We start from the raw sequence: 23239 nt of genomic DNA, 5'->3' as shown, positions 1-23239 counted from the left end.
TCTTTAAGCAAAATGTTGAATGAAATGCAACAAGCGTACGTACAATATTACATACCAACTGTTTTCTGAATATGCGAAACATGACTCTCGCCGTGCAGCATATGGTGGCATTGTTCGAATATAATTATAAAGGTAAGTATGGGAAAAATGGAATCGAAGTTATAGGTAGATACCTTGATATTTTGACAATAAAGTAAAGTAACTCATTGCCTTGTTGTATTGTATGTTCTCTTTTTGTGTTTCGAGCTGTTTTCAAGCCATTTTGGTGAGTTATGAATGTAAACTTGAAAACCCATAACTCACCAAAACAGCTTCAAAATGGCCTGAGACATCAAAAAGAAGACATAAAATACAATAAGGCAATGAGGTATGTTGATTTATTGTCAAAAATATCAAAGTATCTTTCCACTTTCATCTTCCCCACTGTCAGCAAATGGAGTTTTTACTGGAAAAACAATGGTAAAAGATAAGTATAAGGTGTCAGTAAAACAAAACAGTTTCATTACAGTGTTTTAAGTGAATTAATAGTGTCAGTATTTGCATTTTTTTAATCTCAGACTTCTAATGTAGACATAGAGGTTTAATAAATGTTTAGAGCTAGAATAATATCGGTCTTTAAATGTCTGCCTCAGAGATCAGTGTTGTAATGAAATTTACATTTTAGTTCAGAGGATAGTCATACCTTCTCTCTTCTGTTCTTTCAGGAGGTCGATCTTTAATGAAACCTTCTTCATCTTCAATTTATAATGTGCAGTTACAGTTTCAAAGTACTAAAGGAAAAAATAATTCAGTGAATTAATATGGACTTAATTCTGGAAAAATCGAAATCAACATTTAGCTGCAGTGTATATAACATTGAGAACTAATTATTAAATAATTATTAAACATGACTGGACCTGAGATTTGATAATTGCATTGCATTGAAGTATCTTACTTCCAGCTGTGCCTGGGCAAGTGATTTTGGAGGAGGTCTTTTCCTTTGCCCAAGTTGGTAATTTGCCTGCTCACCACTTTTAGAATCCTACAAGGTGGAATCATATTAGCCCTGTTAGTAGCTATTGTTGTCATAGACACTGCATGTCCTCAGTGTTCATCATCACAAGGGACAACTGTCATCCAATACTGTTGCTTGATCCTGGTAGAACAGTCATACTGTAATAATAATTATTCGTATACTCCCACTGTCATTACTTTCACATTAGCATCTACCTTCCATGTCCCTTCCCCCTTCCTCATACCATGCATGGCTGCTTTTGGAATTATTTTCATGTTGGCACCAAAAATTTGCATGGTATTTTCGAATGAGTTATTTGGATGGCAAGCGTTATTCACTTTTAACAAATATATACACATTACCTTGGTAAAAACTGAAGCAGTGCGGCTGGTTTCAGCTGCCAGACTGACTTCCTGTATTCAGTTATAATAAAATATTAACTGAATCATAATAATATTACTGGAATATAATCACAATCAACAAATTTATAAATCTGTTATTTACATTCTTGGGGTTGGCCTGTATAAAGAAAAGTTTTCCCTCTACAGACTGGTCAAACCCAAGGCAGTAAATGAGTCAATTCTTTTTCCAGGAACCGAAACACATGGACAAAAACTAGCAAAAGTGTTATTGCACCCAATGTAGTGGGAATGTAGCAGTCAAGTAAACGTACCTAAAATAGAGCTAACAACTAATGTTCAAGTACACAAATCTTAGCCTTGACTCACAAGAATGGACTCTTTACTGGATTTCTTGTGGGTACTTGATACAACTGAAGAATTCTTTCTCCTTATTCTTGAGGTAAATATTTTTAAACAAGTTTAATTTTTTCATATTATGAGTACAAGGCATGGGAAAATTCTTCTTGTTTGAAAAATTTTAAACCAAGTGAACATCTACATCAACATGATAAGTAGGGTGAGAATGTACTAACTTTGTTTTCAATCATTGTTCAATAAAAAAAAAAATTTGAAGTATGGTACAAATGTAAATGCCATGTAAACAAGACAAACATCTTTCAAATGATAATATTGCAGTTGTGTACATTGTATGACACCCTACTTCGAAAATAACAAAAATTATTATTCCTCTAAGTCAACTTCCACATTTTCTTCAGAAATGTTTCCTTTGCTTGACTGCCCTTAATTTATGAAAAATAAAAGCTAACGAAGTGAACAACAAGGGCGGCAAATGGTTTTCCAAAGGGTTATACTGCAACTGGCTGTTGGGGAAAATATCCATACTTCTCTACCTTTACCCCCATATTAATATTGTACCCCACCTTACTCCCATTCATTTGATAAATTTCAATGTAGCTTTACAGAAGTATTATGTCAATAACACTTCATAATGTTCATGCTCTTGGGATTTCTAATGACCTTTCACAACAAATATGGATATTTCCTTAGTGTAACCACAAATTTTGTTGGTGTAGATTAAGATGCAAATATAATGATAACAATAATAACAATAATAATAATAATATTCAAACAGGCTAACCTTGTTGGAGTAGATTAAGACACAAAAATAATTCTCACCAAATGTCTCCATGGAATCATGTCCACCAGGAATCCCAGTGAAAGTCTGTGGCTCTAAAATTCGTGCAATTTCCTTCTCAGAAAGAGTGAGACTCTCTGTGCAGGGCTGAGAGAGTCTGGCTGCATTTTCATCATCCTTGAACAAGCAATTTCATTCATGATTAAATAACTCTGTGATATGGGAGATGATCAAAGTGTAGCACACATTTAAAAGCTAGCCTACCTCATCTTCTAAATGTCCATTTCCCGTCACCATTAACCTTTTCAGTTCTTTATTTCTGGCCTCCCTCTCCTTCTTCTTCACATTCCCTGCCGTGTCTTCCCATCTCCTTTTTATCTGACAATATTTGAAAGTTTGAAGAAACAATTTGATGGAAAAAAAGAAATTAAGTGACTCACTTTTACAAACAGAAACCTTTCTTCACTGATAACAAAACAATTTTGAGTTACACAATCTTGATGATGCGTCTGCTATTTTCTACCTGTTCAACATTTTTTTTCTCCCCACTGTTCACTGCATTTAAGGCATCAGCAACGTAGCCCCAAGCCTCTTTTTTCTTTTCCAATGACACTACCTCTGAGAATTTAACCTGAAGGATAAACTAGGAGAAAATAAAACACATATCTAAGGACTTTTTAATACATTCACTATGTAAGCTTATATATATACAGCATAGTTTAACTGTTGCCCACTTTTAAAGTTGTTTTAATCATTTGATTTACTAGGTGCTGCAACATGAATTTCATCAAAGGTTATTTTCACATCATAACTACTTAATATACTTAATGTCAAGATGATTCTATAACGGAACTTAGCTTACTTGATGTTTTCGGTAGGCCTGAACAAGTGCCTTGCTCATGGCTGGAGTGAATCTGGAGCTTCGGCATTTTTTCTCCGAAGACCTCTATATATTTACAAAATTTAGATAACAATAAATTATCACTAACGTAACTGTGTGATTTTAAAGTTCAGTCACATATTTAGAATTTTTTTCTTTTTTTATCGTTTTGCGTTATGCGTGCTTTCTTTCTTTCTTTTTTTTTTTTTTTTTTGAAAAACCGAGAAGCGCTTCGAGATATGTTTCAACCAAGAAAAGAAAAGAAAAGAATTGATTTAAACAATAAATAATAACAAGCATGGATTAGGGACACGTAATAATAATTAAAAGGAAAGTAAACATACCTTTAAAGGCCACAAAAACGTTTGTTGCAAAACAACAGCCCACTTGACTGGCAGACGTGCACTACACGGTAATAAATTTTTTTCCCGCGCAAACTGAACGAAGCTTACCAACATGGCCGCAAAGAACTCCACAATACGTAAAGAAAAGCAATTGAAATATTTTAAATGCATCACATAGAACTTACCTGAAATTTCAATACACCTACCTTTCACACTATCGCGTTCTAAAATAATGTAAACATGTCATCTTCAATCGGGTAGTATGACAATGAATCACGGAAAATGACAACACTCCTAGAACAGAGCAAGATTGTCGATCGAAATCTTCGAATCGAGCTACAAAAGGCAATTGATCATCACTTTCAAATAATATGACCATGCAAAATGACGATCTCTCTCAGTTGCTGTCCTTTGACACAACAATAACTTCGAAGTTAAACTTCGCAGTGTTCTTCAAGAACCATCACAGTCACAACGACAACAATCGAATGTGTCGAATACGTTATAGTCCCAAGTCTTTCTCCTTCTCTCGCGGACGAGCGTGAAGCGCGCGCTAGAGATTGGTAACAACCCGCTATTTTATCGGGCCCGTAAGTACCGGGAAAATTTACGGGTACTTGGAGAAACGCTATTTCGGGCCCGGTAAAGTTTCCCGTAAACCGGCCCGGTAAGTTAACGGACCCGGTATTTACCGGGTCTTTCGAGAAACAGGCCCCAGGTCCGGTAAATTTATAAGTAGACTTATGACTGTCGATATTCTTCTTGCACGAAAGTAACGGAACAATTTCAGAATTACGCTTTCGGTCTTTAGGGTTATAACCACAAACTCCACCAACAATAGCTTTAAAAGAACAACCCTCCATTTTTTGTTACAAAACTAAACTAAGAAACATACGAATACCCCGAAACTAAGCAAACAAAAGAAGCCGAATATTGTGGAAAGGCCAGGGTTTGTTTACTCAGGTAACTACTAATTAAATTAAGCTTTTTTCCCACGAACTAGTCACGTAGTGATTTCGTATTTTTATTTCAGGTAGGTCTTGTTTCTTTGATCTATAATTTGTTCATAGCGATTTTTTAAAATTGTAGTGAGTACAGGCAATTTATCAGCTATTGTATAAAAACCTCATAAAGTGCTACGAACGTGTTCTTGCCACATATATCTATTAGTCAGGGAGCATATGTCTTAAAATAAATTTCCGTGGGATTTTTATGGTGAAAGCAAACCACCTACCTAAATGTGTTAAGGGAAACCTGAGGAACACAAAAAATGTTGTCGGCAATTTTGCAACCTGCACCGGCGGCTGCTATGGGGGGGTCTATTTTTAGACCTATATGGCTCAACATGGAATTGAGGCTCGAACATAAAATGGCGTGGAAATACAATTAACTACAATAAATTTCCACAAAATTACCAGAAATATTTAATTTAGTTTATCTAATACATATCCATAGACTTAAGTAGTAAATACTGATCACATGATCAACACTGCACGAAAGCGAGGCTGGTCGTTTGTTGTTTTCAAATAAGCATCAAAGGCATGAAGGTATATATTTTGCTACTGAAAATTCATCAGAGAGTTAAATTTATTAAAGGGATTGTATTCAAATCAATAGCTCACTGAAATCAGGAAAAAACAATGATTTTGGTCAGTGGTCATTTTCATCATTTTAGAGGTCCGCCATGTTGGATTTACAGTCCATCTAGAGCGGCATGTTTTTTGGTGTTTAATAAGATATGGAAACGGATTCTGGTTCAAAAACAAACGAAACTGAGGCCAAAGGGTTGGATTTACACTTATGTATAATTTGTCAAAGAAAAAAAAAACGAAAATCTAGTTGAAAAGCCCGAAGCTCACGAAAAAGTTCTGGTATCGATCGAGGAATGGAGTAAGTACGGTAATCTTGAGTACACAGAAGCGTGGAGTAAGTTGAGGTTTGCTTCTGTCCAAGAGCTCGAGGATGGGCGGGCATCATGGCATAGATCATGTTATAAAGAAGAAGACAATCAGCCCCCTAGTACCAACATCCCAGTATGGTCTGGCTATAACTCCACTATGAGTAGTTCCATGCCGTTGACACGAGTTGGCACCCCTCCCCTGATCGCTGCACCAGCACACGAGTGGCAGACTCTGCTTACCATTCTGATGCAAGCACAGAATATTAACACGGCGGTTGTAGGGCAGAACAGGAGGACTGTGATATCACTTGATATGGGACTGTATCAACCGGCAAAGAAGTTACAGATGACCCGTCAAGATCTTGGGCATATAATACTTCGTCCTGGTGAGCTACACATCGTGATGGCCCAACTTCGCACAATCGGTGCATTCATCGAGAACAGCGGGCTGGACATGTGCTGGGTAGAGTCGGATCTCTATGGGCCTTCCACTGTGAAGCAGATTCTCGGTGGGAACCACGTAAAGAGAGGAGAGGCAGCGCACATGGTTACATTACAAGCTCTATTCAGCCTCTACCAGGAAGCCTTCTTCGTGAGACACCCAGCTGTACGCACGATTGTGGAGAAGTCGGCTAACCAGTTAAGCGATGCGTGTAAAAAAGGCGAAAACCAAGATATTACAGCAAAGCACGAAGAACTGGCACAGACCATCAATTCAACAGAGCTTGCTGCAAAGATGGGGCAGTTTGATGCAGACCATGAGGATAGTCCACTGTTCAAGTTCACCCGAGGGTACATGGCAATGGTTTTGGAGATGATGACGTTCATCAGAGCCGTGCGGACTGGAGACTGGGATCTTCATCTACAAGCCCTAAAGTTGTTTGTGAAGTACTTCTTTGCGCATGACATGTTAAACTACGCTCATATGATTCCTGTTTACTTGGCAGAGATGGAGATAATAAAGGAGACCGATCCTGAAATCTACCATGAGTTCCAGAATGGCAACTGGGTGGTGAACAAGAACGCGAACGTAGCATTCTGTGCCGTTGGCGCTGACAACGCGCTTGAACACGTCAACAGATCAATGAAAGTCTCAGGTGGATTGATTGGCATCACGCTGAACCCTACTGCACGCACAAAGTATTTTTTGATTGCACCTGAGTTAGCAAGACTGGCAGAACAAGCCAAGCTGATGGCAGGTACTTCTTCTAAGACACAGACTAGCCATCACAACCTCACCACTGCTGTCAGGTTACGTGAAGAAAGGAACGTCCAGCAGCTGACCACTAGTATTCAACGGTTCACCAACCCCTTCACAGTAGAAGGCCCTGATCTGTTCAACCTAGTGACGAAAGTGCGCATGCCCGAGAAAGTGAAGAAAGGTCTCTGCGATCAAAGCGTCATTGGTAACAAGCTGTTCGGAACATTCGTTAAGGAACGGATACAGACAGCCGAGAAGAGCATCTGGGACGTGATGAAGAAGCGCAAGCTCCTAACGTGGAAGACTACTGGGAAAACAGTTAGGGTGGCTACAAAGGATAAGATCATCGAGCTAAAGGAAGATCGATGTCTCTTCGCGCGGATGATGGTAATCTGCAAGTCCCGTCCAGAGATAGACATCAAAGAGGCAGTGGGAGCGTACGAGTTCTCGGTAGTTCCACGATCAATGTTTGCCGCCGATGGCAATATGCTGCACTGTTCCGCAAAGAGCGCCTTGATGAGTATTCTAGAGAAGCTGCCAAGTGACAGATCAGTTGCGCAGGCTGAACCCACTGACCAGTTCGCTAATGCAGATGTGCAGATCAAGGTTTCCATTGTAGATGGTATGGCCGAAGTACAAGCACTGGAAAAACCGGATTGGATCAAGACCTGCTCGGATCTGGCCAATCATTTCACTGTGACGATCTTCGACAAGTACAAGGAGGCAGATGAAATTCGTCTTATTTTCGACAGGTTTGTCACTCCCGCTGATATTTACCTTGTAACCTTTGTGTTTATATTAGATATAATTACTTACATTAGTGGGCACGTTATTCTGCTTTTAGGTATGATGTACCATTGTCTTTAAAGACCGCAACTCGCGAATTTCGTCAGGGATGCTTGGAACCTATCAGCTACAAGATTACTGACACCACTCAGATTTCCAAGGTATACTATTAACGGTTTTTCATACAAAAGCAATGATCCTATATATAATGTACTAAAGAATAGGGCCAGATATAGAGGTAAAGACACTAAAACTAGTACACCCTTTCTTATGCAGGTACCGAGGAAGAGACTTTTGGCACATGTCAGCACCAAGGATGAACTGACGCAATATCTTGCCAGCAAGACTCTAGAGAAGGGGCGTCAGAATGGTTTGCACGTGGTGGTTGCATGGAGCAGTAAGTGTAGGGCAACACACAAGGATATGGCGTACCTCGCTAGCGACCAAGAGGAGGCGATACCAAAATACTGCTACATGCAGTAGATGCCACCACATCAGGAGCTACGAGTATCAAGATCCTTTCACCGGACACTGACGTGTTTGTACTGGCCCTTAGACGTTACCCGGAGCTATGTGCGGACACTTCATTCGTCACTGGAAGAGGACAGCGCCACCGAACTATCCAGCTTTGTCCAATTGTCCGCGCTTTAGGAGCAGCTAGAACGGCAGCACTACCTGGCTTTCATGCCTGGAGCGGAGCTGATGTCACTGGAAACTTTGCATTTAAAGGAAAGCTGGAATGCTGGAAAGCGTTTCTTGAAGCTGATGAAGAATGTGTCACTGCACTTGCAGATCTCGGCTCTACCGTCGTTCCCACAGTGGGCATGTTCTATGCAATAGAGAAGCTAGTGTGCCAACTTTACCTGCCCAAGACTAAGATATCCAGCCTGAAAGATCTAAGGTGGCTCCTCTTTCGAAGAAAACAGGCCGAGTCAGAACGACTACCGCCAACACAAGCTGCTCTCCGAGAGGCCATTAAGCGAGCGCATTACCAAGCCATGATCTGGGCCAATGACAAAGTCCCTAATCCAGACCTTCCATCACCAGAGAACTATGGATGGAAAAAGGACAAAGGTTATTATAAATTAACAGTTGATATAGTAATAGACTCTCAAGTTCGACACTGCAGATCGAGATGACTTTAATGCATTGCCTTATTCTTTTATATTTCAGACAAATGGATGCCGATGACGACGAAACTGCAGCCGGCACCCGATGCTGTTCTTTATCTTGTCAAGTGTGGCTGTGGGAAGGACAAATGCAGAAACAACAGGTGCAGCTGTCGAAGGGCGGGTCTCACTTGCACAGATCTATGCAGCTGCAGCAATGACGAGACAGGGGAAGCGTGTGACAATGTCGATATGATTGAGAATGATAGCTGTGATGATGAAACATCGGATGAGCAGGACGATGACAACAAGGAAGACGAGGATGATGAATGATTCTTACCTGACATCTATGTTCTGTAGACTGCAATGCATTATGGGCTCAGTTGTGTTATTTTTAAAGCAGTTATTATCGCCAAAAGCCAGACTAGGTTCTGGGTAGTAATAATTATATATACCTGTAAACCTGCTATGGTTAACATTACGCCCTCGGAGCAACCTTAATTATCGCTAACATATCGAATAGCTGATATAAGGCCTGGTCTAAACGTCGAGCCAACGTCGTGCCGAACCTAATTCCATTTGGTTTTATGATAGCGCGACGCTAGCACGGCAGTGGTTCTAAACGCCAATTTGGTTAGTTCTGTTTTCATCTAGTTGTATTTCTTCTTCGCACCGAAAGCCCTAATTTTCGGAAAGGAATTTGGTTCAGCACGACGTTGGCTCGACGCTTAGAACAGGCCTAACAAGTGCCGAGGAGCTCAGCCTCACTTTCATGTCGTCTTACGTGAACAAAACCTATTCAAATGTAGTTTAATTCACGTGAACAAAAAATATCATGTAGTTCACTTGTTGTAGTCATTTTTCTCAACAACTCGAGAAAAAGAAATATGCTTTTAATGCTTATTTGAAGACAACAAACGACCAGCCTCGCTTTCGTGCAGTGTTGATCACGTGATCAGTATTTACTACTTAAGTCTATGAATGTGTATTAGATAGACTATATTAAAAATTCCTGGTAATTTTGTGGAAATTTATTGTAGTTAATTGTATTTACACGCCATTTTATGTTCGAGCCTCGATTCCATGTTGAGCCATATGGGTCTAAAAATAGACCCCCCCATAGCAGCCGCCGGTGCAGGTTACAAAATTGCCGACAACATTTTTTGTGTTCCTTAGGGTCCCCTTAAAACATCTGGGTAGGTGGTTTGCTTTCACCATAAAAATCCCACGGGATTACATATGCTCCCTGACTATATGTTTATATTATATTATCAGATATATTTGAGCGATTTCATATACATAGATATAAATATATCATATATGTATATCTGAGCGATTTCGCAAAAACATGCCCGCTCGGTTTTCTCCTGGACCCAGGCCTAGTCAGTGGCTCTAAACCTATGATGGTGGGGAGGGAGAGGCTCCGTCAGGGTCGGGCTGGGGTCATGGCCCAGGCACTGGTCTATCTGCTGGTGGTTTGCTGGCGGCCAGCTTTGGAAGGGAGGGTGTCTTTTACTGACACGTTCACTTAGCTAGACTTTGAGTTTCCAGTGCCAAATAACCTTGATATTGACTGTTTTGCTGTGGGTTCTGCGTTGACATGGCGCCCTGCTGGGGAGGCCTATGCCACGTGGATGGGTGACGGGCCAATCTGCTAGTTAGGGGGTGGTCAGAACACTTCTGGCCGCTGGGTCTGTCTTTGAGCTGTCTGCGGGCATGGTTTTTGCGAATATGGTCAGATATATAAACGGATAAACATTGAATAAATTGTTTTACTTATCCTAAGATTGCTCTATACAAAATATGCGGAGTAAAATACGAGTATAACAACAAATATTTATATTTGTTTAATATAAAAATCATTATCATTATCATTATCATTATCATGATTATCATTATTATTATTATTATTATTATTATTATTATTATTATTATTTATTCATGTTTTTTTTTTATTATATACCCCTACCCGCTTGAATGAGATGCCATGACAGCATTGCGTGACGAGCAAATGACGTAGACAGTAAGCTTGTGCTGCGAGCGCCGACACGCTTGGAAGCAATGGTCAGCAACCAAATGTAATATTTTGGTGTAGTACGTACAAAGCAAGCAACTATCCACAAATGACAGCCGTGGTTGACTTAGGTAGATGCAGTGATCATCATATGCGCCGAAAGATGATCACAGAGTCATGGTATTCGACCATTGAATACGTTGACAGTTGGCAATATACATCGGACGTTGTGTAAACAGAAGCAAACTTGACCGTTTAAAATGCGACGAATGGTGAGAGAAACACATTAAATCGGCTTTTGGACCTGCCTCTTCCAGCAAATAAGGTTAGAACATTTCGAAATTATTAGCTCTGTGTCTATTTCAACTTGATATAGTTTACGACATGTGGCGCGTGCTAAAATATATGTCTGACCCGTAAATTGAAATTTGACGACGGAAGGTGAAATATTTGCACTTTTAACGTACTTTGAAAGGCTGTCGCGTCGCTCACAATCACTTGCCCAAAGAAATTTTTACAGGAATCTGTAGACCATCCTTCTACGATTCAACCACCAGAAGCTTAATCCATTTGAAGGTTTCGCACATAGTGAAAATTAATTATATTCACGAAGTACTTTAAAGTGAAAGAAATACTTGTCTTCGAAATTTAATTATTTTGCATCCAAAAAATAACGCACCATTCCCCCAAATCTACCCAATACACATTTAAACATTGCACAAAACTATTTGAGTGTTTTAAAGACGGAAGAATGATTTGCTTTTGCATGCGAGGCTTTCAAACTTGTTTAATAAAATGGCGCATCAAATGACGATTTTAACGGACTTTGGTAATTTGCATTTTTCTTTGAAATAAAAAGGATATTTCGCCGAAAAAACTATCCAATGACATTTGCCATGCCCTAGCCTATCTACCATAAAAATATAAGCGAAATCGAATTTTTGACCCTTGCCGAGTTATGTTTCATTTTTATGGGCAGGGACTCTTAAGTATGACTGCTCTTTTTTTTTAATTTCTAGTCCCTTATTGTTATTTAAGGCAGCCAGTATCCTCTTTATTTTTTTGTAAATTATTATTAGCTTAACTAAACTGCTAAATGCTGGGTACAAATAAAATGTCTACAGAATACCCTGCCACTATTGTTCTCGATTTTACTTGCGCACATATTTTTTAAGAACGAGAAATGCGCACGCATGAGTTAACTCAAGTGGCAGGGTATTCTACAGTTGAGCCAATAAAGTTGTTGTTGTTGTTGTTGTGAATATCAAGTACCACGAAATAACGGACTAAAACAATGAACTGCGGACGCAATTGTTTGTTTGCGTACATGCATGCAGCCGTATTTTTATTAATAAGTCTAAATGTGCATGAATCAATTTGGACATTGAGTTAGGATGTAAAACAAACAAGCGAAACACTACGAAGGTGATAAATTCTTCCGGTACCTTTTCATCGTTTTTGACTTCAGTCACAATTACTCATCGGCTGAGGATGAGTAGCTCCAGCTCAGACACTCGATCTGACCGCTTGCCAGCTGAGAGAGAACTCCCATATGAAGATGTTGAGGATGCTCGTCGGACAATTTAAATTGAACCCTCAATGGAGACCAATATGGGCGTAGGTACATTTATTTATTTATTTATTTATTTATTTATTTATTTATTTATTTATTTTTGTATTTAACCCCTAAAAGATACCAATAAAACGGAATAGGCTCGATTACCAGTGGGTGTTCGGGAAAGGAGCCGCCCTAGTAGACCGGACTCGAGAGACTGGCGAAAATTGAGTGCACCCTTAAAGATACTTTGACAGCTAAAACTAGTGGCGTTTAGTCATCAACACCCTAAGTGAGACCAGTATCCCTGATTTATGCCCCTAGGCGAGACGACGGACACCCTGGATCTTTTAATGTGGGCGTCCTCCCTTCGGATCTGCTGGCAATTGAACCACTGCATTTACGATGCTCTGAATACAGTGAAACCTGTATTAAGCGGACACCCTCTAAGCGAACACCAGCTTGAGTCCCAATATTTTCTTCTAACACTTACTGTAAAATAAACCTGCATTCAGCGGACACTTCTGTTAAGCGGACGTGGACATCAATATTAACCCATTTTGTTGCACAGAACCTGCAATATGCAGACACTTTAAGGGCTTTTTACTTATAGAAGCTCATCTCAGACTCCTTTAACATTATTCAGCGATGTCGTTTTAAAACTGAGTAGATTGCTCCAGATTGATGCATTGACTGACTGGACATTGTGCTATGAGCCGTCTTTGATCTTACACTGTGTTACACTGTGTTACAAAAGGGTTAATAATTATCTATTATTGCACAATATATTAGAACTTGCTTAGAGTGGACACCCTGTATTAGGCGGACACTAGTAAGGGTCGCAAGGGTGTCCGCTTAATACAGGTTTCACTTTACGAGTTCGTGAAAACATTTTTGGTTCAAGGGCGACAGTAGTCGCTTTGAAAATTTCTCCTGCTTTCAAATATATTCTGGACGTGAAGTGATGTTTGGGAAATGAAAATTTCATTCAGCAACTGACCGCCATTTTACTTAGCTGGGCGGCAAAGGTCGCAAGCTTAGTAACCAAGCTTAGAAATGTAATATTCATCGCCTAGCGCGGTAAATATAGTGTCATAAGCCGAGCTTTTCGACCAATCAGACTGTCCAGTTCTTATTTTCACCTTTGGAAATAGAAAATTGGTTCATGCTTAGCGTGCGTATATAGAGTTATGATGCACGTGGAAAGTTTAGAGAGCATGAGAGAAGCGCAAGAGGTGCTCGAGGCGCAGCTTTTTGAGTGCTTTCCAAACTTCTCAATTGCATCCAGAACTCGATATACAAACAGCTAAAAGCATGGACCAATTCTTTCAAAACTTAGTGACAATAACTGAAACAAGCTTTATTTGTGATTGCCTACAAAGTTTTCACAATACAAGGTGCGCGCGCCATGTTATATCTTTTATAAAATAACTGAGATACTAAGCACGCTCTGATTAGTCAAAAACATATCGTTTGTTGTACCGCTAAATACATGGTTTCCAATACGCAGCACTACGTGAGAACTAGAGTACTCAGAACACTAGCGAAAACATAACCTTTAAGCATATTTTCGGCTTTCACTGGCTGAGATAAGAGAACACGAATATCTTTTATTTCAACATATCCATAGAAATCAGGACCAGAATTTGGTCGCGATCAGTACTGCTTGATATTTTTTGGTTTTTTTGAGAACTCTATTGATTGCTCTCACTATCCATGTTAGAATAATGTGTATTTGGTTTTGCCCCGGCCATTGCAGATATTTCTCATCAATTAAAGGGCATTCACAACACTACGAATTATGCACCTTACTTAACATAAAGCCACGGAGAAAAATGGAATTCCTCAGTTGAAATGAACATCTGTGCGTTTAGACTGATAGTTTTACAATATGATCCAGTGGATTTAAGAGCATGTCCACTAGAGGACCAGGCAGAGGTGATACATGCCATTTCGCCAATTTCAGTGAAACTTGGCCACATTGAAGGGTATACCCAATAACTCAAAAAGCCAAAACGGTTTCAAAATTGCAATTTTCCGGGGGGAGTTACACCACCCCCCTTCTTTTTTCACATAAATTTCTTTAAATACTACACTAAATGAGGGTAAAAGTAGGGGGCTCTTAAACCTGTGCAATTCATCCAATTCAATTGTGGCTATACATGAGTGTAGATTAGTCCTACATGAGTTATGTACGGGAGTTTCATGTAATTTGATTGATTACCTGTCAATCAATGTAAGCTAATAACTACCCATGTAAAATGGCATAGCAAAGTATGGTGATTTTGAGGCCAAATATCTCCTGTGGCCAAGTCCCTCCCAAAGAGATATCTATACCACGGTTCAGTTCCACCTTTGGTCTGTACGAATTATCAAAAACATTTTTGGGACCTGCCATTTTTTGTTCGCAGTTCGAGCTCAAACCCTGCACATCTTGCACAAGATTTTAGTTTAATGACTGACATCGTAAAAGTTCCTGCATAAACCGCACCCGTAGATTAGCCATAACCCCAAGATGGAAGCTCAAATATTGAAAAGCAACGTAAAGACAATAAAGTTTGAAGTTCCAGTGAAGTTCTAATCGGTATAAAAACAAAAACAACCAAGTGCGTTTTCAGAACACTGATACAGCGGCTGTTGCGAGCCTTCAAATGCATTTAAAAGTCTTTAGATAACAAATTTTCACTTGTTATACCTTCTCGTCTTCCTAATTCACTCTTCTTAAACTTGAGATTTTCTCTTGATAACATTATCGCTTCGCCGGAACACTCCATGACATTAAACTTCGTACACCATATCGAAACGATACGAATTAGTGCTTAGTAGCCAAGCTTTGAAATGTGGAGAGGAGTCTGGGCATCACAACACACAAGAGGACACCTATTTACTATAGAGGGATACTACGTACCATCAAGATCTTTGAACGACTACAGCAGGAGAAAAAATTCACACAGACGAGTAGTTGGATAATCCAATGGATAAATGTTGCTGTAAAAGTCATAGCAGTCGCAGCTAAACTAGAAGAACTAATAATGATAATTATTTACAATGCCAATAATTTTATCAAAAAGGATCAACAGTGCATTATAATTCTCAAATATTAAATATTTTAACGCGAATTGGGCATATACTCATCTCTTCTGCAGTTAATGAGCTGTGTAACCAAAGGCATGTATTCCTCATCTGCCTCTTCAAAACTCTCCTTTCAAAAATCGACTCGAAAATCTCTTGGAACCGTATCTACGTATAAAATACTCTTGTGTTACCATAACAAACTAATAGATAACTGAGTACACATGTGTAATACCTCACCTGATGGTTCTTCCGGTGGTAACAAGAATCGCACGTGCGCTTGTGGATCAACAATGGTGCTGTCAGCCTTCTCCTTGGGTAGGACTGCTGAACTTTGTTCCTCTCTCTGCTCCTGAGGCGGTGAAGCATTTGCTACGAATTTCATGGCAGCTTGATGTTTCCCACGACAAATTCTACAAATACCTGTGTTCATAGAATATGACATCATTTATTTGTAAGGCCAGATTTTCTCCGCTTTCTCGAACACCGACTGGTAATCGAGCTCATAATTCTTGAAAACAAATCAAGGTAGGAATTCGTACTTTAGCTGGATTCGAAGATAAAGAGACAAAGCAGTTTACCTGCTCCAACGGGGACAACAACATTCCATTTATTCTTGATTTCCTTTGACATTCGCAGGTTAACACCCCTCTCCCTCTTACCCTTACGATTTCCATGGAGTGGATGCTGACATTTTATCGAGACCTTGAACTTGACGCCTAACTGATCCTGGTGTTTTGGACAAATTGTGAAGTCCCGGCCGCCTTCATCAAACAACCCCACGCTTGCAAGAATTAGTTCTTTCTCAGAAGAGACACTTGTTTGGAATACAGAGATTTGTCGAAGATGAGCACTTATATCTCTAGCAAGAGCTCAGAGGAAGAAGCTCGTTTCCTTGGGATGAAATATCGCAGTGAGAGTCACAGTGCGAGGCAAAGGAACAGGAAAGATTAGACATTGTTTTCACAACGGAAAGGTCACGAAGAAAATGACTTTGTTGTGCGAAGGTCCCACTTACAATCGCAGACAAAGTTGTTTACTTTTCAGTGTAGACGTAATCATTTGGCGCACGAAACATCACAGTTCATGTTTCGCTGAAGTTTTTAAACAATAAGTTCAAGAACAATTTCACAAAAATATATTTAATAATAGTCGTTAAGAAATGCTGTTAAAAAGAAAAAGGAAAGGTACTTTGAAATAAACAAGGCGAGGAAGTGTTTTATTTAAGCTGAAAATGGGCAGTAACTATGAATGTCCGTAATTTTCTGTCTCGGCTTATTGGAGTAATAGTTTTTTGAATTTTTTCAGGGATTGTCGGGTTAATTTCTTTTTTCCAAGTTCAGGGTCACGAAATTGTTCTTGAACTTACTATTCAAAAACCTCGGCGAAACATGAACTGGGATATTTCGTGACGCCAGATAATTATCTTTGCGCCAAGAAGTAAACAAAGCAAGAAACCTCGGCGCATCAGTGAAAATGTTTACAGTAGGAATAGTAATTTATTTCCCCCTCTCAATCAATTTTTTTGCCCGTCAGAAACGCAAATGTTTTGGGGAAATGCTAACATTTTTTTTCGTTTTATGCTGTGATGTTCTCAAGTCTCTCAGTGAACCTGCAAACGATATAACGCACGTGAAAATTATCGCTCGGCTCATACACGTTATGTATGCGTACAGGAGTCATAATCGGGGACGGAGACCGTAAGTCTTGGGATCCGCGCGCACCTATGATATGGACAATTTTTCTATTTTTAGAATAAATTGCGCCATCCTGACGTCATATATTCGCGCGAATCCACGCACATGTCTGGGCCTCTCGCGTGGATGCTGTCACGTTGCATGATCAAATGGTGAGAGTTGAGAGATTCTCTTGCGTATTTTTCACAGCGATGGCAGGGAATAAGGCAGGGACTAAGAACCAGGGCGCTTACATGTAGTTTTATGCTCCGAGCCACTGGAAAAGGTGGGTTTTTCAGGGTCGAAAACAAGACTTCAATCTCGCGCTGGGAATGAACAATAAGATCTGCTCGCGCTAGTTGTAAGCTTACACGTATGTTTTTGCCTTTGTTCTGACTTAAGAATATAGCAAGGAAACTCTCCACTCTGGTATCGAGTTAATTTGTGAGTTTCTCGGACAATAGTTAATCATAACCAAAACCTGTTTTTATGGTTTCTTATTGCTTCTGCTTGTTTGGTGAGTTTGCAAAAGTTTCTGAAAGGAAAGTCTGACGCGAACAATTAGCTCATTTGCATAGTGCAGCTCGTACACTTTCAAGTGCGAGTCGGTGTTTTCAATTGTCAGCAAATCTTGACAAAGATTTCTTTCGTCAGTTATCGTTTGTGCGGAGATGCTGCAACAAATTTCACGAACGCAAAAAAGGCTACTAACATCTTGTGTGTTTCTTCAACATAAGCATAGTGAAGTTTTACACTGCGAAAACAAAAATAGACAAGGAGTTTTGATATTTTAAACTCGATCAACAAAATCGAAATCGTTATTCGAAGTTGATTAAAGAAAGCGTCATCGTAACTTTGCTGATTATTTCTGTTTTATTCGCATATTTTCAGCTTAGCTTTTAATATGTTCTCAAACATTTATCAATCTTACACATATTTAAGAACTATAGAGTTATTGTTAGAGTTCGATGTACGTTTTCACACGAAAGTGCGGCGGAAGTACAATTTGTCATGTTTACTGACTGTACAAAACACGTATCGGCGGGGATCGGCGGGCGCTCTCATTCATCGACAACAGAGAATTTACTGGAATTTTACACGAATAAAACTGAGCAGTATCTACGGACGTAAAGTTATTGGGCCTCGATGAAACATCAAGCGTTGCTTACAATTCAGGCGAAACTCAAACTAGCAATTATTTTGTTTTACTTTTCGGTCGCGATGGACTGACAAATTCCTCGCAAGCGTGTGGCAAGAGGAGCTAGGAAACTATGAAGTCCTGAAGCTCTGCTATATCTAAATATATCCAGCTAGTGCTTTGCTGTGTTATTGAAAAGCTGTTAATCCTCAACATATGTGAAATTTAAAGTGGAGTAATGTACAACTCATGTAAAAGAAGAATCCGTCGGAACACAACTTGGTCAGCGATACATATCTTAGCTTAAAGCGGAACATACCTAAACTCGACACTGTCTTACTTCACTCAAACTGGAGCAGCTTACGACGAAAATACTTAAGCAAAATTCCAACAGACGTAAACGCGTTGAGTTGTGAGCCAAAAACATGAAAAATTTCGGGAATTTCGGACGCCATTTCCCCCGCGCGACATCCGCAAAAATCCTCGCACCATGTACGCGCCTGTGCCGCAGGTGATTGCGCAATTTGTTTTAAAAATAGAATTATTGTCCCATATCATGGGGACAACCCCAATACTAAAAATGGCGCGCGCTTACGGTCTCCGTCCCCGATTATGGCTCCTGATGCGTAATAACACTGTGCGGTATTGAAAAATATTTTTTTCCTTGGGTAAGTCGGCCTTAATGTATATTTTTCTTTAATTATAATTTCCAGTGAATTTTAGAGGGGGTCGGTAAGGGGGTTAAGTAGGGGGTCAGTTGACCAGGGGTCAGTGTTTTGTCGTAGCCCCTCTATTACGCGTTGTGATGCCCAGACTCCTCTCCACATTTCAAAGCTTGGCTACTAAGCACTAATTCGTATCGTTTCGATATGGTGTACGAAGTTTAATGTCATGGAGTGTTCCGGCGAAGCGATAATGTTATCAAGAGAAAATCTCAAGTTTAAGAAGAGTGAATTAGGAAGACGAGAAGGTATAACAAGTGAAAATTTGTTATCTAAAGACTTTTAAATGCATTTGAAGGCTCGCAACAGCCGCTGTATCAGTGTTCTGAAAACGCACTTGGTTGTTTTTGTTTTTATACCGATTAGAACTTCACTGGAGCTTCAAACTTTATTGTCTTTACGTTGCTTTTCAATATTTGAGCTTCCATCTTGGGGTTATGGCTAATCTACGGGTGCGGTTTATGCAGGAACTTTTACGATGTCAGTCATTAAACTAAAATCTTGTGCAAGATGTGCAGGGTTTGAGCTCGAACTGCGAACAAAAAATGGCAGGTCCCAAAAATGTTTTTGATAATTCGTACAGACCAAAGGTGGAACTGAACCGTGGTATAGATATCTCTTTGGGAGGGACTTGGCCACAGGAGATATTTGGCCTCAAAATCACCATACTTTGCTATGCCATTTTACATGGGTAGTTATTAGCTTACATTGATTGACAGGTAATCAATCAAATTACATGAAACTCCCGTACATAACTCATGTAGGACTAATCTACACTCATGTATAGCCACAATTGAATTGGATGAATTGCTCAGGTTTAAGAGCCCCCTACTTTTACCCTCATTTAGTGTAGTATTTAAAGAAATTTATGTGAAAAAAGTAGGGGGGTGGTGTAACTCCCCCCGGAAAATTGCAATTTTGAAACCGTTTTGGCTTTTTGAGTTATTGGGTATGCCCTTCAATCTGGCCAAGTTTCACTGAAATCGGTGAGATGGCATGTATCACCTCTGCCTGGTCCTCTGGTGGACATGCTCTTAATTTTCAAGTCGCTTTTCTTATTGTAGAAATACTAAACCAAAGATGGCTAATTAAGTATGCATAAATTAGTGTCAAATGGCCATTTTTGCAGGGTGCCCCTAACTTGAAGAAGATAAAATATTTTGACCTACTGCTTTGCCACAATCATGTTCTTACCAAACCCAGTATTTGTACCAAGTTTGATCGAAATCGGTGATTTGAGCTGTATCGCCTCCTGCCTGGTCCTGCCTGGTTTTCTCCTGGACACACTCCTAATTAATACACTCTTTGTCTTTCAGCGATAACCTTTTCCTTTCTTTTCCTAGAATATTTATGGCACTAAATGGTTTCGTCGCTTTGCTCTACGGATGTTTTTGTCCGGCGCTGTTCATTCTTTCAGCTTCTGTGATTGGTTTCCCTGCGTCATCTGAAGAATTTGTTCAGAATAAGCAACTTGATCACGAAAGTAAAATAAATTTTCTTTTCTTTGACAATAGTTTCCATAGTTATTTCATAAAAACAATAAACCACTCTTTCTATGGGTTTACCGGCGCTATAAACCACTTCGGATGTTGGGAGAACACTCGAAAAGCTTGTAAATCACTCTCCTAACGGCTCGTGATTTACAAGCTTTTCGAGTGTTATCCCAACATTCCGCGTGGTTTACTGGACCGGTAAACCCATAGAAAAAGTGGTTTATTCCTCAATTAACAATCTGATTAACCATGATCAATCAACAGAGATCAATACTTATAGACCCGTAAATGGAGTACTGTCAACGTCAACTGTCAACGTCATAACTAACCTTCATCGGCTGAGGTATTGCCATCTGCCATCTTTGATTTCTATTCGATCTTCTTGAAATCACGGACTTTTCCCAAGCCTGTAAAGTAACATAAAACGATTCACTAAATTCGGGTTGTTGCTTGAGATATACAGTTAGTATGTGCTATGTGTATGCATTTTTTTTTTTTTCGCTTCGCCTAAGAAAATAGATAAGAGTGAAAGTTACTGTTAACTAAGGCCCTTTTTAACTCAGATGATGAATCCGAGATGTAGGTATGGATGGAATACGGCACTCCTTCCTTCCTTCCTTCCTTCGGTTCCTGTTAACTTTTTCTAAATCCGCTAGCCAGTATATAAAGCAATGACAGTCGCACAAGTCGAAAAAGATTTACTCACTGAGCGATTTGTTTCAGTGGCAATGTTTCTTATTCATGGATCGTTATTCGTGGATCTTTTCTCACTGTTAAACCAATTCAATAATGTTCAATGGAAGTAGTGCCCTGTATGACTGACCTGTGCGTAACACCAGGACACAAGTCGCATTTAAAGGAGAAGGTCACTCCAAAAAGGTTACTTTTTTTGTCTTCGCCTATAGCAAGTAAACATTCCGCTTTTCCGCTCACCGAAGTTTCGGCCTCTGAAGTACCCGCTATCCTGAAGAAATTCATCTCGAAAGAGGCGACTTCGGAGGCCGCCATTTTGAAACTTTCGTGGCAGCCAGGCTGTGTTTACGTGACGTCCTTCCGTCCGACTCGAAATTGGCGGGAAGGAGAAAAACCTGCAACTGACTTGGCATCCTTCACAAGGTCAGCAAAATCTATTTCTTCCAAGCGATTATCCATTTCACTATCTTCAATGTTATCATTTCGGAGTTTGGTGCATGTTTGGTTCAAAAGAATGTGGCTCAAGAGCAGCCATAAGCCATAGTGCTAGTTAAAAGGTTTGTCGGAAGCCATTTGGACAAAATCTCTCGGACGGAATGAAGTCACGAAAACGAGACCTGGCTGTTGGGTACCGTTCAAAATGGCGGCAACGATGTTCGAATTTTGGGCTTCTTTGGAGACGAATTTCATAAGGAAAACCTGCACTTTAGAGGCTGAAATTCCAGTGAAGGCTAAACTTAGTGCAAGGCTTTTATTAGCATTGACAAAAAGTATACGTTTTTGAAGTGACCTTCTCCTTTAAGCTTTTTTACGGTGTAAGGGAAAGAATTCAAGGTTCTTCTTCCTCGATTCGATTTTAAGGGAAAATCTTCATCGTTTTTCCTTCGCAATCCTATCTGACACTTTTGATAACTTAGGGCTCGACAAAAGCTAGCACAGTTTGAGTTCGAAATCGATCGATGTGCTGGACGAATTCTCGAATGAGATGATCTTTGAAACACGAGCATCGGAAAAGCAAACGCTGTGTTTCAGTAAATACATAAATACATACATATAAATATATTGAAAATAGAAAAAAACTACACTTTCATCCCGACAAGCCTGTTTCGTGATCGCTCAATCTTCAGGGGATTTTAATGATAAGAATATTCAAAACCATCGGTTAAAGACCCTAAAAGTTACATAATTACTGTTGCAGAAAATTCAAATGTTTAAATGTTTAGTTGTCACGTAGTAACGCTTTGTTTCTGTGGCGGCAAGACGATACAAGTTCGCTATGTTTGTTTTAACAGATCAGGTCGACAGATGATTAAAAATTTCTCTTTGAAACAGAGATTAAGGGCCTGTTCGCACTACGCGAAATTTTGTTTGATTTGCCAAAAAATCTGTCAAAACGCAGCCATTTCTAGTGCGAACGATTTTTTGAACCCACCAAAATTTTTGCAAACGCAACGAAACTTCAAAGATTCCGTCAACTAGCTTTGGAGGCTGTAAAACTTTTATCAGGCGAGAAAATCCTTTGTTCCTTGACATCCATCCGTCATTGGGTCATCAAATTTCGTAACATATGAATTACGAAGCGAACGTGACCGTATGACTTCCCGCCATTTTAATTGATTTAGATGGATCCGCACAGAAGCAACATCGATCGATGGTACTTCAATTAATATGGCTCGCAATGCTACCAAGATCAAGATCAGGGTAATCAAAGTTATTACGATTCCCAAATCGCTACCCAACATCAGCACTTCTTGCAGTTTCCATCGCAGCAAATTCGCGGATTCACAATGCATCCACATCCGCTGAACACAGCATCCACATCCGTAACATCCACTGAAGATCAGACGACTGCTGCAGCTAGTGGAAGCACAGAAAACACGAAAAAGGGAACAAAGAGAAAAAAAGCCAAGTATGAAACCTTCTCCTTTAAGACATGTCGCGACATCTTGATGGTAAATTGATCAAATTACTAACTGACATCCGTCACTAAAAAAATTTCGCATCTTCATGTACGAACAGGATTACGAAAATACAAAATTGGTGATTACAAAATTTTCAGTTTTTTTGCGAACGCTAAATTCAAATTTTCGTCTTAGTGCGAACAGGGCCTAAATCTTTTACTTGAGCTGTTGTAGGACGTGCTAGATGAAATGATACGCCATGAA

At 39.7% G+C, this 23239-nt stretch overlaps 2 protein-coding genes across 2 annotated transcripts; one reads left to right on the top strand and one right to left on the bottom strand.

Moving 5' to 3' along the window:
- Positions 1-392: 392 nt before the first annotated feature.
- On the bottom strand, positions 393-4578 carry LOC145486874 (uncharacterized). The gene is made up of 5 exons (XM_081465588.1): positions 4408-4578; positions 3354-3437; positions 935-1021; positions 683-770; positions 393-445 (listed from the first exon to the last, which is right to left on the bottom strand). The coding sequence occupies exons 1-5, from the start codon at positions 4576-4578 to the stop codon at positions 393-395; spliced, it is 483 nt and encodes a 160-aa protein (XP_081321714.1).
- An 807-nt stretch (positions 4579-5385) lies between these two features.
- Positions 5386-8028, top strand: LOC145487335 (uncharacterized). The gene is made up of 2 exons (XM_081466098.1): positions 5386-7763; positions 7879-8028. Exon 1 carries the CDS (start codon positions 5773-5775, stop codon positions 7681-7683), a length of 1911 nt encoding a protein of 636 aa, XP_081322224.1. The 5' UTR covers positions 5386-5772; the 3' UTR covers positions 7684-7763; positions 7879-8028.
- Positions 8029-23239: the final 15211 nt, after the last annotated feature.

Source organism: Orbicella franksi, chromosome 5 (genome assembly GCF_964199315.1).
Source record: "Orbicella franksi chromosome 5, jaOrbFran1.1, whole genome shotgun sequence".
NCBI classification, from domain to species: Eukaryota; Metazoa; Cnidaria; class Anthozoa; order Scleractinia; family Merulinidae; genus Orbicella; species Orbicella franksi.
Note: the sequence above shows the minus strand (reverse complement) of the source record. Positions and strands in the feature narration are given on the sequence as shown.

Excerpts from the sequence above, each read along its gene's own strand:
- LOC145486874 (XM_081465588.1), bottom strand. The coding sequence starts at position 4,578 with ATGGAGGGTTGTTCTTTTAAAGCTATTGTTGGTGGAGTTTGTGGTTAT. Across the intron at positions 3,438-4,407 it reads CCTGTTTCTCGAAAGACCCG|AGGTCTTCGGAGAAAAAATG; the intron begins GTAAATACCGGG and ends GTAAATATATAG. Across the intron at positions 446-682 it reads GAAAGAACAGAAGAGAGAAG|TAAAAACTCCATTTGCTGAC; the intron begins GTATGACTATCC and ends TTGTTTTTCCAG.
- LOC145487335 (XM_081466098.1), top strand. The coding sequence starts at position 5,773 with ATGAGTAGTTCCATGCCGTTGACACGAGTTGGCACCCCTCCCCTGATC.